This window comes from Homarus americanus, unplaced genomic scaffold (assembly GCF_018991925.1).
Source record: "Homarus americanus isolate GMGI-L3 unplaced genomic scaffold, GMGI_Hamer_2.0 scaffold35762, whole genome shotgun sequence".
NCBI lineage: Eukaryota > Metazoa > Arthropoda > Malacostraca > Decapoda > Nephropidae > Homarus > Homarus americanus.
In genome coordinates this window covers 727,501-743,116 of record NW_024757817.1, presented here as the reverse complement: position 1 = coordinate 743,116, position 15,616 = coordinate 727,501, and the positions used below count along the sequence as shown (strand labels likewise).

Genomic DNA, 15,616 nt, shown 5'->3' with positions numbered 1-15,616 from the left:
ACTACTACTACTACTACTACTACTACTACTACTACTACTACTACTACTACTACTACTACTACTACTACTACTTCATAACAAATAACCACAACATCCACTACCACTAACACCATCACCACCTCAACAACAGATACCACTACTACCACAATCACAGTTGGAAACCAAGAGTGTCCATTAAACCACAATTAGTAAACCAAAACATCTATGAAAAACCTAAAACCACGAAAGATTTTACGGCAAAAAAAAGACTTTAACAGCAAAGATATAACTACTAAGTGACCATAAACCAATCACGTTTATTAAAGCCAGCAACAATATTAAACCAAGCTCAAAAAATACCTTAAACCAATCATCAAAACTCGAATGCTTAAACCAACCTCATTAAACCTCGAGTGCTTATACCAACCTCACCAAACTAACAAAAACGTTAAACCAACCTTACTGAACCAACAAAACAACCCTAAACCAACCACACACACAACCAACTTGGACATTTAAACCAACCAGGCCCCATAAAACCAGTGGCCACCTTAAACCAACAGACAACCATTAGTTAAAACGACACAAAGATCGACCCACCGCCAGAAAATGTAAGAGTCAAGCTATTTTAGAAGCTAACATTTACTGAAAGCTTAAGAGGGGGAGTGCGGGGAGAAAGGATAAGAGGAAGAGAAGAAAGGATAAACGAGTGAAAGCGAAGAAAGGGTAAAAGAGAGAACACAATGATAGGCAGAGAGAAAGTGAGGTAAAACAAATAAAGACATGAAAGAGAGTTGAAGGAGAGAGAGAGAGAGAGAGAGAGAGAGAGAGAGAGAGAGAGAGAGAGAGAACAATTAAACCACCCTAAAACTATTTTGGGAGGATGAGGGTTAGGTTAAGATATGGTAGGTTAGATTTAGGTTAGGATAGAATAGGTTTAGGTTAGGTTAAGTTAGCATTAAGGTAGTTACTCTTCAGGTGAAATAAGCTGGGGCGATGATTCTTCAGGTGATCCAATAATAATAATAATAATAATAATAATAATAATAATAATAATAATAATAATAATAATAATAATAATAATAATAATAAAAATAATAATAAAAATAATAATAATAATAATAATAATAATAATAATAATAATAATAAAAAATAATAATAATAATAATAATAATAATAATAATAATAATAATAATAATAATAAAATAAAATAATAAAAATAATAATAATAATAATAATAATAATAATAATAATAATAATAATAAAATAAAAATAATAAAAATAATAATAATAATAATAATAATAATAATAATAATAATAATAATAAAAATAAAAATAATAAAATAATAATAATAATAATAATAATAATAATAATAATAATAATAATAAAAATAAAATAATAAAAAAATAATAATAATAATAATAATAATAATAATAATAATAATAATAATAATAATAATAATAAAATAAAATAATAAAAATAATAATAATAATAATAATAATAAAATAAAAAATAAAATAATAATAATAAAATTAATAATAATAATAATAATAATAAAATTAATAATAATAACAATAATAATAATAATAATAATAATAATAATAATAATAATAATAATAATAATAATAAGCGCAGGAGAGCAGGAGGTGGCGGAGGACGGGAAAGGTGTGAAGGAGGGGGGGGGGGATCAAAGGCCGCTAAAAAGGATCACAGCATTCATAGAGCTTACTGACGCAGGTATTATAGTAAGCAAGGATATAATAAATGTGCACAGGGGTGACAGTGATGGCACAGCGGTGAAGGCGTCCGCTGCGCCACAACACAGCACAAGGCGCCATAACCCTACACCATGACATAACGACACATCACATGAGGTTACAATACGTCCCTTTTGTTGTTGTTCAAGTTGACCATCGTGTTAAAGGACGGATGTACTGTACTCTACGGACACATGGACGCAGGAGCCTAGAAACCAGATGATACTAAACGTTATATAATAATTCCTTGAGAGAAATGTACAGTATTTATCAGGTGCCACTTAGAGAGCTCAGTCACGTCAATATTGTTGTTATGGTTCACTCTGTATCTCTGGCTAAATAAACTGTTTCAACATAGGAAGGAAAGGTAAGCCACTACTGTTACCCCTCGCTGAGACAACACACAACTGTAGTGAGGACTGTGACGCCGTGTAGTGAGGACTGTGACGCCGTGTAGTGAGGACTGTAGTGAGGACGCCGTGTAGTGAGGACTGTGACGCCGTGTAGTGAGGACTGTGACGCCGTGTAGTGAGGACTGTGACGCCGTGTAGTGAGGACTGTGACCGTGTAGTGAGGACTGTGACGCCGTGTAGTGAGGACGCCGTGTAGTGAGGACGCCGTGTAGTGAGGACTGTGATGTAGTGAGGACTGTGACGCCGTGTAGTGAGGACTGTGACGCCGTGTAGTGAGGACTGTGACGCCGTGTAGTGAGGATCAGACGCCGTGTAGTGAGGACTGTGACGCCGTGTAGTGAGGACTGTGACGTGTCGCCCGTGTAGTGAGGACTGTGACGCCGTGTAGTGAGGACTGTGACGCCGTGTAGTGAGGACTGGACGCCGTGTAGTGAGGACTGTGACGCCGTGTAGTGAGGACTGTGATGCCGTGTAGTGAGGACTGTGACGTGTGAGTGAGGACTGTGACGCCGTGTAGTGAGGACTGTGACGCCGTGTAGTGAGGACTGTGACGCCGTGAGGACTGTGACGCCGTAGTGAGGACTGTGATGCCGTGTAGTGAGGACTGGACGCCGTGTAGTGAGGACTGTGATGTGTAGTGAGGACTGTGACGCCGTGTAGTGAGGACTGTGATGCCGTGTAGTGAGGACTGTGACGCCGTGTAGTGAGGACTGTGACGCCGTGTAGTGAGGATGTGACCGTGTAGTGAGGACTGTGACGCCGTGTAGTGAGGACAGACGCCGTGTAGTGAGGACTGTGACGCCGTGTAGTGAGGACTGTGATGCCGTAGTGAGTGACGTGTGTGATCAGACGACGCCGTGTAGTGAGGACTGTGACGCCGTGTAGTGAGGACTGTGACGCCGTGTAGTGAGGATGTGACGCCGTGTAGTGAGGACTGTGACGCCGTGTAGTGAGGACTGTGATGCCGTGTAGTGAGGACTGTGACGCCGTGTAGTGAGGACTGTGACGCCGTGTAGTGATGTGACGCCGTGTAGTGAGGACTGTGACGCCGTGTAGTGAGGACTGTGACGCCGTGTAGTGAGGACTGTGACGCCGTGATAGTGAGGACTGTGACGCCGTGGTGAGGACTGTGACGCCGTGTAGTGAGGACTGTGACTGTGAGGACTGTGATGCCGTGTAGTGAGGACTGGATGCCGTGTAGTGAGGACTGTAGTGAGGACTGTGATGTGTGGTGAGGACTGTGATGCCGTGTAGTGAGGACTGTGATGCCGTGTAGTGAGGACTGTGACGCCGTGTAGTGAGGACTGTGACGCCGTGTAGTGAGGACTGTGACGCTGTGTAGTGAGGACTGTGACGCCGTGTAGTGAGGATCAGACGCCGTGTAGTGAGGACCGTGGACGCCGGGTAGTGAGGACTGTGACGCCGTAGTGAGGATCAGGACGCCGTGTAGTGAGGGACTGTGACGCCGTGTAGTGAGGACTGTGACGCCGTGTAGTGAGGACTGTGACGCCGTGTAGTGAGGACTGTGACGCCGTGTAGTGAGGACTGTGACGCCGTGTAGTGAGGACTGTGATGCCGTGTAGTGAGGACTGTGACGCCGTGTAGTGAGGACTGTGACGCCGTGTAGTGAGGACTGTGACGCTGTGTAGTGAGGACTGTGACGCCGTGTGAGGAAGGTAGATACTCAGGGGAACACGCATTAGTCTTGGTCACTTTAAAACCAAAGATAGAGAGAACGAAGGACCCGGGTTCTCAGAGGTCCGTCAGTAAACTTCCCCCTTCAGGAGCCTCCGACGTGCGCCACTAGTTCAGGCAGGAGAGTCACCGTGAAATTTAGAGAACAACTTAAAGCTGTAACTAAAGTGTGTCGGTTAAAGACGTTCTCATATCACCAGTTCAGGGAAAATTCAGCGAACGAATTTTTGAGAATCCATATTTGTGTCGAAGAGTAATGAAGTGATTTACATGCATCCTCACCATCCTCACATCAACACTGTGGAATAAAATTTAACATAGGAACTTTTGAGAATTTCTCCTTATCTCACACCTTAAGTGAGTTACAGGAGTTCCCACATCTGCAGTTAAGAGAAAATTTCACGTGCGCATTTTTGAGAATAAGAGACAGCAGATTTTTCGCTCTGAGAATCACATTGTTGAGATGACGAGGAAGATGCAGAGTGGTGGAGGCCGGGAGATGAATATTGGATGGAGAGAGGGGAGAGAGGGGCGAGGGGGAAGAGGGGTGTACGGTTAAAGGAAGGGAGGAAGGGAGGTGAAGGAAGGGAGGTGAGGGAGGTGAAGGGAGGGAGGAGGGAGGAGGGAGGAGGATGTATGGTTACAGGGAAAGAGAGGGAGGGATATATGATTTCATGGATGGCGGAAGAAGGGATGGAGAAAGGGAGGGATGCAAAATATGTCTAGACAGGAGAGAGGAGAGGAATGGATGGATGGATAGATGGATAGATGGGATTGAAGGCGTGGAAGAGGAAGGGAAGCGTGAGTGGGTGTAAGATGGCAATTGGAAGGGAGAGAGATGTGGATGGATGAAGAGAGAGAAAAGGAGGAAAAGGCAGGAACAATTGAATAGATAGAAATGGAGGGTGGGGGGCGAGGGATGGATGTTTGGAGGGCAAAAACATATACAATTCAGCTATGAAGTAAAGAATATATAAGTTCAATTGTTTACTCTAAAACAAAACGCACATAACATCAATCTAATATAGTTCAACAAAACAAACACAGCTGCTTACTAATAAACCATGACAATCAGCTGTTTTATATCAACAAAACACACGTGGCAACTTGGCAATCTGCTATCTTATATCAGCAAAAGCAATCAGCTGTCATATATCAACAAAACACACGTGACGATCAGCTGTTTCACTTCAATATAAAAGACATTACGTCAGAACCCAGGTGAGAGACATCTGAATGGGCCGGTGTTGACAACAGTGAGGCAAGAGTGCCAGGCCAATGCAGATATTCCCTGCACGATTGGTTAACAACACAGAGGTGAATGAATTAATAAAGAGGCCTTGTGCTGGTTGAAAGCTGAGGGTGCGTAATGTGATCAAATTAATCTGTGTGTGTGTGTGTGTGTGTGTGTGTGTGTGTGTGTGTGAGTGTGCACGCGCACGCGTAGTCTGGTCTTCGTTCACAACAATCGATTATCACCACCGGCATGTGAGGGGAGTGTGTCCAGCTGACCATCGGGACATCAGCTGACCACTGTAAACAAACACAACACAGCTGGTGGTGTTACCTTCAGGTGCACAAGACACTCTAACACCTCTCTCTCTCTCTCTCTCTCTCTCTCTCTCTCTCTCTCTCTCTCTCTCTCTCGTTACTAATACACACGATATCTGTGACCTGTTCTTGGAATCGCTGAATAACATCCACATAAATCTGCACAAACATATTAACGGACATACACAAAGGAGCATCCCCTCCACACACACACACATGAAGCATCCCAGTCACAAAAACCATTAATTTCTCACAAAATTTACCTCGTATACAAAGCCAAGACCATTACAGCCCAGCAAGAACCTGTCCACAACACGCTGCGAGCATCGTGGAACAGCTGTTGTCTGGCCTCAAAAAAGGTCTTCTAAAACATTATTATTATTATTATTATTATTATTATTATTATTATTATTATTATTATTATTATTACTATTTCTATTATTTTCCTTCGGCTGTGAACATATTATATTCAACAGTCACAGTGAGGCACCACCTGGGGTTCTATCTGATGTCCCAGTTGATTATAAATCCCAAAGGATCAGCATTAAGAGCGTGGAGGAATGTGTGTGTGTGTTAATGTACAGTCTATGTGTACAGCCTCACTTACCCCATGAATACAAATTTAATGTACATTTTGTTCTCCATATTCCGTTCTATCTATCAATATGTTATGTCTCTCTTTCTCTCCCTCCCTTACACACACACACACACACACACACACACACACACACACACACACACACACACACCTCTTCCCTGACCCCATTATCACAACTCAACAAGATCTTTTTTTACAAACACCTCACAAAGTCTCAGTAATTTACTATCTACCTCATCACCTCCCACGAGAGCCAAAAATTACAGCATACTGTAGTGTAAACAAGATTTAACTACAGGACTCCCCCAAAAATGTTAATCCCGCCACTGGAATATGTAAATACTGTATTATGTCAATTTTATTTATTCCAGCAAAATTATTTCTAGTAAGGACACATATATATGAGTACGATTATAATGTTTAAATCTTCGTTATTTTCCAAGACGACTAACCACTACCGTCAGATACTTCATTAACATCCAAATTGATTTTTTTTTGCTTAAATTTTATGCCTGAGTTTTGCAAGTTTGAAATTAAGTTCACATAAAAATTTCGCCAATTTACAGGAGGGTCAACTTCCTCTCTACTGCTTAACTGAATTTTTGAATGAGTTACTAATTTGGGCAAAATCTGGAACAAAACTCACATGACATGGAAACATCAACACCCGTCACCTGCCGTTCTTGAGTCCGTCTCACTACACCTAACCTAACCGACGATGAGACATTTCCACGGACTTACAAACATCGGCCAGTCCTCACTTCACTCCACTCCGCCCCACGAAGTCAAAGCAATAATAATATACTGCTTATTTCTGGTAACTGAGCCCCGACATATACCACGAGACATTACAGCAGAAGACACTTTAAAACTTGATAACCTTAACAATATTACAGACACGCTGGTCTTATTATACGTGAACAACACCTCGTAAGTCTTTTTCTGGTTAGTTATAATAAAACCAGTGTCTTCAATTATACTGCTTAAAATGGGTCAAATAATTTAGTTACTTCCACCACAGTGTAGCGTGAGTCATACTGCTTCCCGTCCACTACACTTCAACTGATGGGAGATGGTTTACTCCAGAGGCTGACCAGTACTTGTCCAGTCCTGTCATCAAGTGCCAGTGTTGAGATAGAGACATTAAAAAAAAAAAATTAAGGTGTGGTAAGGTTAGGTTAGATTAGATTATGTTAGGTTCGGTTAGGTTGCGTTTAGTTAGGTTAAATTAAAGGGGAAAATCATAAGAACAACTGAGAATCATCTTTGTGTTGTGGGTAAAGTGAGTCAGGTACAAGAGTCAGGCAGAAATAAGCGGATTGCGGAACACACACGTGTCCGGCTCATACAAACGAGTGAGAGCAATGGTCGGTACAATTACCCGGGAACACCTGTACAGTACAGGTGCGGCTGACCTGCACATGTATTCCCATCTGTGTTAAGCACGGGGTTAAAGGTGTTCAGAGCATATATTCTCAAAGATATATTTTCCCCTGTACGTTAATGTGAGGCCCCACCTCCATGCTAGGTACATTGAAGCTACGACACAAAGATGGATTCTCAAAGGTTCCTACATTAAATCACTCCCACAAATGACGCAAGAACGTGTTTAATTGACCCACTTAAGCAAATTACTGAAATATTGTTTCAGAATCAATGAAATTACAGTGAGGCTCCTCTTAACTATACTGTACGTGTTCCCTACACTGTAGTCGGGGAAAGAAAAGTAACATAGAAGCTTTTGAGAATCCACCTTGGTGTTGTATGTCAGGTGAGCCAGACGCGTTCTCATAAGAACATAAGAACATAAGAAAGTGGGATACTGCAGGAGGCCGACTGGCCCATACAGGGCAGATCCCTTTCACACCCATCCCAGCACTTCCATGTGCCTATCCAACTTCGTCTTGAAGCTCCCTAGCGTCCCCGATCCTACTATAGCACTCGGTAGTCTATTCCACATATCCACAACTCTATTACCAAACCAGTGCTTGCCTATATCCTTTCTGAATCGGAATTTATCTAATTTAAAGCCATTTGTTCTAGTTATTTCGTTATTACTGAGCTTCAGAACATCTTCCATTTTACCCTTGTTAATCCCACTTACCCACTTGTACACCTCTATCACATCTCCCCTAACTCTACGCCTCTCTAATGAATGTAAGCCTAAGCTTTTCAGAAACTATAAAGAGGAACTTAAAGAACCCACACAGGAGAGGCGAGGATCACCCGCTGTATACTGTGAGGACACCAGTACTCCACGGTCCTCACGGCTAATGAGTCGGGAGCTTCAACTATCAATAATAAGAATAAATAATAATAATAATAATAATAATAATAATAATAATAATAATAATAATAATAATAATAATAATAATAATAATAATAATAATAACTAATACTACTACTAACAATAATAGATAAAAATCAGTAATATCATTAAACTTAATATAACTAGCAATTTAACTATTTACAGGTAGCAGGTGATCAAGTAGCGTATGTAACAATTACCTATTAAGACGGTACAGGTGTTCTACAGGTGCTGTACTCAAACCACCTGTTGTGACGGAACTAAAACAGTGAGCTTGTTTCAACTTTAACCAAAACAATGATCAATTATCGTTACTGTAGAGTCTCAGGGCAATTAAGACGCTGTTGAGGACGCCATCTTTGCTTCGCTAATTGAGTGAGTCAGTCAGAGTGTATTTCACGTCTCCAGTTACGAGAAAAATATTAATTTAGGAATCTGTGAGAACAAGGACCGAGACAGGCTGGTGAGGGGCGGCCTGCAGACAGTCAGTAAGACCTGTACTTGTACCGGCCCAGGACATACCTGTATATAAGTGGGAGACAGGAAATACAGGTGGTAGGGAAGGCTCGTACAAGGTCAAGACAGGTAGTGATCAAGATAAAAGATGATGTACATAAACAAACCCACGTGGTAAACAACATTAAACAATAACAGTTGTGGATGACTGGAACAATTTACCAAACACCACCAATAACAACACCAAGTTGGACAGATGTTTGAGTGGTAAATATCGGATGTAAACATAAAGTCAGATAAGATTCATAAACAAACACAAGTACTAAACAAAGTAAGTCAGATAATAAACACAAAAGTCAGCTGATACACGTAAACAAACTCAGCTGGGGTACATAAACAAACTCTCGTGTCGAATAAAAATAAATCCAGCTGATGAACCTACACGAGGCGCATCTGATAAACGCAAAAACAAAAACGAGTCAGCTGGACCACATCAACAACCCCACGTGCGGCGACACACACAAAAGAAAATCCACCTGATAGCCAAAACAGAAAGTCAGCTGATAAACGTAAACAAACGTCAGCTGGAGCATATCAACAATGACCCACGTGGTGCAGGACGACCCCAACACGTGCTTACCATCCTCTCCCCCACACCCTCTCCCTCCCCACCATAAACCAGGACGCCCGAGCAAAATGACCTTAATAGCGTCGTTAGTGTAAGATATATCCCTGGTAGACGTACGAGAACTCTTACTTCACACAACATTCCCTCGCTGGGGGCATCAGGAAGGGTGGGGGGGATACACACTCTGTAATTGGTGTATTCTGGGAGTCTAAAAGAGGACACAGGCTCTAATGATTAGGTTTATTGGGGGTGGTACATCATCCGTAATGGGGTCTTTCTTCCAGGCTACAGGTGATGCAGAGTCTGGAATGGGTGGGCGGTACATCTGGAGCCTGGCCGGGATACTGGAATGGGTGGGCGGTACATCTGGAGCCTGGCCGGGATACTGGAATGGGTGGGCGGTACATCTGGAGCCTGGCCGGGATACTGTAATGGGTGGGCGGTACATCTGGAGCCTGGCCGGGATACTGGAATGGGTGGGCAGTACATCTGGAGCCTGGCCGGGATACTGGAATGGGTGGGCGGTACATCTGGAGCCTGGCCGGGATACTGGAATGGGTGGGCGGTACATCTGGAGCCTGGCCGGGATACGTAATCTGGGAGACTAATGAAGATACAGACGTTACAGTCAAGTGTGTTTGAAGGTGTAGGCTCCGTAATGGATGTGCCGGGGAGATTCTCAGGGAGACTTAGAATATAATGGATGTGTCTGAATAGCTAGCGGTGATAAAGACTCCCTACTGGCTGTGTTGTGAGTCTTAGTGTGACACAAGTCTCCAAGTTAATAAATTTGTATTGGACCAAAACCACACTGGATATCACATAAAGGTAAGTAAAAGACGTATATACACTCGCTATGTAATAGAGTTCCTGTATATCAGCGAGGGTCTTATACCACTACACTGTATACTATGAATATTTAAACATGTATACCTTGTGTATAGTATATATCTTCAGGTCTCCCTCACATAAACTGACTTGTATCAAGCCTCTGGACAAGACCCTCAAGTATAAACACAGCAAGTTAGAATATAATATCTATCCCAAAGTCAGTTACCTAAATTAATACATAAGTCTCAGATAAATTATCACCAACATAATAAATATATAATCATTTTACGTACAGCCATTAATTCCAACTCAGCAGTAAAGGTGTAGGCAGCTGTCGGCCCCCAAAGCAATATTAGCGACTAAGTATATTTTCTTTTTTTTACCAAGTCATATAAACGAGGAATTACACGTGACTCTTCCCATTAAAACACGGAACAGTTGGTAGCGCTGGTGAGGCATATATCCCCCTCAACACACATAACACAGACAGTATAAGGTAAGAGGGTCGCATTTATCTGAAGGTACAACCACGCCTCGTAAACAAACAGGAGTCAGGGGGGGGGGGTTCCAACATGGTCATTAACCTACTTGTGTGTTCCAGTTTCCAGCCAGGTATTTTTTTTTAATTAATGTTGACCCACCAGGACTTTTATGGCCTACCTGTACCTGTTGAACTATAGGTCCAAATACAGGTATCAATATAAATACCGTCAACATGTAGGGGTACAGTACAGGTATGAATACAGGTACAGGTACAGGAACCAACAGACACACAAACAAATACGGAAGAAGCAACAGTACACAAACAACCCCACACAATCAAAGTCCCTCACAAACAACAGGACACAGACAACACGTCACAAACAACAGGTCACAAACAAGTCAAAAACTAGGTCAACACCACATAAGGTCACCGACTTTTTTACCTCACCTACTCTCACACAGTTTTGTTTTTTCACACCTAAACTCCATCGCTGGGGATCTAATTTGCATACGCCCCCCTCAACCCCCCCCACCTACCTAAATTTGCACACCAATCCCCCCCAACCTAAATTTGCATACCAATCCCTCCCCCATCCGTAATTTACATACACCACCTACACGTTTTAATAACATATATATAAATTGAGATAAATATAAGATTGAAAAAAATAATAATTTTCATATATAAATTATTTGTAATGTTGATATTTTGGGGGGGTTTTTTTGGGGGGGGTTAGGTTCAGTGTTGTATAATTTATATACTGTATAATTAGAAGCTACATCATTTGTATAATCTGTATTTTTTAGGTACAATATTTTATAATTTACAGATTTTAGAGGCATTGTGGTAATTGAAATAATTTTTGTTTGTGTTGAATAATTGATTAACTTGTAAGTACAGTGTTATATAATTTATATAATCTGAAGGTAGATTGCTGTATAATTTATATAATCTAGAGGTAGTGTTGTATAATTTATATAATCTAGACTCTAGAGGTTGTGTTGTAGAAGTCGAATACAATTAAAAGTTACGGCACCACTTTCAGAATTTTGCCGAGTTACGGAAAAATGAATAATTCTCTCGTAAAAGTAGGTTGAGAGAGAGAGAGAGAGAGAGAGAGAGAGAGAGAGAGAGAGAGAGAGAGTAATAACTAAAGTCCAATAGGAATTAGTGAATAGAATGAGAGAAATAAACAAGAGAATAAAATATCGAAACCAACAATTAATCCGGATTATATAAAAGAGGTAAACAATAACACCGGGTTATATAAGAAATAAATTAACAATAACACCGGGTTATATAAAAGAGATACACAATAACACCGGGTTACATAAGAAAGAAATTGGCAATAACACCGGGTTATATAAAAGAGATAAACAATAACACCGGGTAATATAAGAAATAAATTAACAATAACACCGGGTTATATAAAAGAGATACACAATAACACTGGCTTACATAAACGATAAAAATAAAATGATTAGTAATGAAACCCTTATAAATGCGACAATAATTTCAGTTGAATGAGAGGGAAGAAACAATGACAAAAATAATTAAAGGCAAAGAGACAATAAACACATACAGATTAATAACCGATAAATTAGGACGAAACAAAAAAAAATAGTTATACAGTATATATATAAGAGCCAAGAAAAAATAGATAATGGCCAAGAACAATAGCACAATGACTTCATCTTCTATCGAAAATAATTACTGATAATTTTTATATTTTTTTTCTTTTACAAATCCTGACTCAAAGGGGAATCGTGGATTATTTTTTTTTTTAGATATGTGAACGACACGTGTACCTGGTCGAATGAAGTCCAACACGCGATACATCCACGACCTTCCTCATCTGGCCATCTGGAAATGCCACGAGAGAGAGAGAGAGAGAGAGAGAGAGAGAGAGAGAGAGAGGAGGTGTTTGAGACAAGATATCAACCAAATTCCAATAATCTGTTTTCCTTCGCACATTTACGAGTCATCACGTACACATCAAGGACGGGCACCGCCAAGGACGAGCCACGGACACACACACACACACCTACACCCGTCATGTCTCGCAAGGACCCGGGAAATCGTTAAGGGTCTGTGACGACTTACACCAAAGGAAACGAGAGTGAAACGAGAGTGAAACGAGAGTGAAACGAGTTGGATCGTAGTTAAGAGACAAATGCTTTATTGGCATTCTCTTTCTCTTTCTCCACTTCCCCCCCCCCCTCTCATATATAATTTCCTTTCCCCTTTACTCTTCCTTCGCCTCTCTCCCTCTCTTATCCTCCCTTTCCTTCCATCAACTCCCTCACATCTATCATCTCCTTCCCTCTTTCTCCATTTCTACATCTATCTTCCTCCCCATCTTTCATCTTTCCTTGCCTCCCCTCTCCTCCCCCCTCTCTCTCACCGTCTCTTTAGTTGTCTTCCTCCTTTCTCAATTATCCTCCCTTTCCATCTTGCTTCATTTTCCATCCTTCTCTACCCTCTACTCCCTCACTCCTTCCTTCTCTACTCCTTCACTCCCTCCTTCTCCCCCCCCCAGAACTAATATAACACCATCCTTCACCAAACTTTCGTCACACTTTCACCAGCAGTAAACACTAAACAAATACTTTCTCCACTATCTGCATATAACCCCGGAGTCCGTTTTCTAATTTGAATAAAATTTAGGGGGTAATGTTAATAAAAAAAAAACCCACTAAGACATGAATAATGCAACTGAGGACGAATTTCGACTGCAGAAAACTTCAAAACTACGGTGAAGTTAACCACAGTTATTAGGGTAGTTATTAATTATTTAGCATTTAAGATAACTTTTTTTTTTTTTTACATATGTCTAATACTCTCACTGCAGTTTATGGTATTTAAGTAGGTATAGTTTAGAGGAGGTAATTGGCAGAGTTAATAGCTAATGCTGTGTTATTTTTTTATAGTGTTAAGTTAGGTACAGTTAAGTATATATAATCTTCAAGGTCTATATCTAATACTACTTCATATTTTACAGTGATTAATTACGTGTATTAAACTGTATATTTTTCTTAAAGGGAGCAATACCACACGTGAATAACTTAACATTTTGGAACATAGTAATATACAAAAATAGAACGAAATGTCTATTACATTCGCAAATACGAAAAATAATAAATATAATTATATAACATAAATCTCCTAATTCGGTTTCATCCTATTGCTGCAACAACTAATAATTATAATAGCAACAATAATAGTGATAATACACCTTAAAACTTAAAATTCAGTTTCATACTACTACTACTACTACTACTACTACGACTACGACTACTACTACTACTAATAATAAGAGTATTCCCCAGTAAGACAGCGACACCAGCGCCACTCCCAGCAGCAGCGGCGCCACATGTAATCACTCCCACTATTGCAACACCAATAAATTGTAGCAACTCTCGGGAAAAAATGCTCCGGTATGTCATTTTTTCACTTGCCAGAGGATGATGAAATGTACGAGAACATAAGATGGTGTACCTGAGGGCTGTGTATACAATAAAAGCCAGGATTTAGTAGTAGTAATTCAGGCGTCCAGCTGTTACCGTGGTGGATGCCGGTATTTTGTAGCGAGTATAACCATTCTACAGGGGCCGTTTATGTGCTGAGTAAATAATATCAATCCCAGGTGGGGGTCCAGGATATTGCTATAGTTTATACCTGCATGTAGACCCCAGACCCCAGGTGCACCACTCAGCTACTTCAGTGAATAGGATGGTAGCGGTGCCGAGGCTGTGGTCACTACCCACCTGCATCACGGACAGACTTTAAAAGAGTAAACACGTACAGTACTATAAAATACGTATCGACAAAATAACGTAAAAATAAGAACGTACAGTACAAAAATTGAGGCAAACGTAACTACGGCAGTTCCTATATTAGCAAAATTATATTATTGTTGTACGGGATTAAGATTTTTTTTTATTTTCCTTTTGTGAATTTAGAAAGAAAAGTTAATCCCAGGTGCGGAAATATACATAATTATTATACAGGTAAATGTTACTCAGTTTCTCCTCACCTGACAACACCTGGACGTCTCTGTGTACCGTCAGTAAACAGATTTAGACACAAGATAATGAACAAACTCCACCTGCCTCAGTACATTTACAGTGTTTAGAGTACTCCAGGGCAGTTAGGATTACTATTTACAATTACAGCCATTCGTATAGTATTTTGAAACCACCTGAAGATTATGCACTCCAGCTTATTTCACCTGATGATTAAACACGCTAACCTAACCTAACCCACCAGGTAGCTTTAGGAGTGTTTAATCATCAGGTGAAATAAGCCGAGGTGTCTAATCCTCTCTTGCGTAAAATTTAGGAAGTACTCGACGCAGTTTTACTGGAGGAGACACAGCGTATAGAGAATGATAACCCCGAACCAGCGTTAATTAAAATAAAAGTCGATCCAAAACTTTCAGCGCCAGCCACTAGGGCGCAGCACCATAACGACGCGCTCTTGACACGTCAATGTCATCATCACGAGTTTTTTTTTTATCGAGCACAGGTCATCGACTACTACTACTACTACTACTACTACTACTACTACTACTACTACTACTACTACTACCACTACAAAAATACCTGTAATAATAATACCGTAATAATATACGAACGAAGAGTATTACCACTATTACTAGTAAGACTACAATAATAATAATAATAATAATAATAATAATAATAATAATAATAATATAAGAATGATCATAAAAATAATCATAATACACTACCAGACGCCAAAACAAACACACACACACACACACACACACACACACACACACACACACTCATCCTCCACGAAGAAGCTATAAAAGGTTGTTCCAAACGTTCAGCTAAGAGGGGTACTGGAGATAAGAAGTTTAGGGGCCAGATAACACCGCCCGTACTAATGACCA

The 15,616-nt window shown here is 40.5% G+C and overlaps 1 protein-coding gene across 1 annotated transcript; it reads right to left on the bottom strand.

Annotated features, from left to right (window-relative positions):
• Positions 1-2,451: 2,451 nt before the first annotated feature.
• Positions 2,452-5,567, bottom strand: LOC121857829 (hyphal wall protein 2-like). Its single transcript, XM_042354094.1, has 2 exons — positions 5,498-5,567; positions 2,452-3,833 (listed from the first exon to the last, which is right to left on the bottom strand). The coding sequence occupies exons 1-2, from the start codon at positions 5,565-5,567 to the stop codon at positions 2,452-2,454; spliced, it is 1,452 nt and encodes a 483-aa protein (XP_042210028.1).
• Between the last annotated feature and the right edge of the window lie 10,049 nt (positions 5,568-15,616).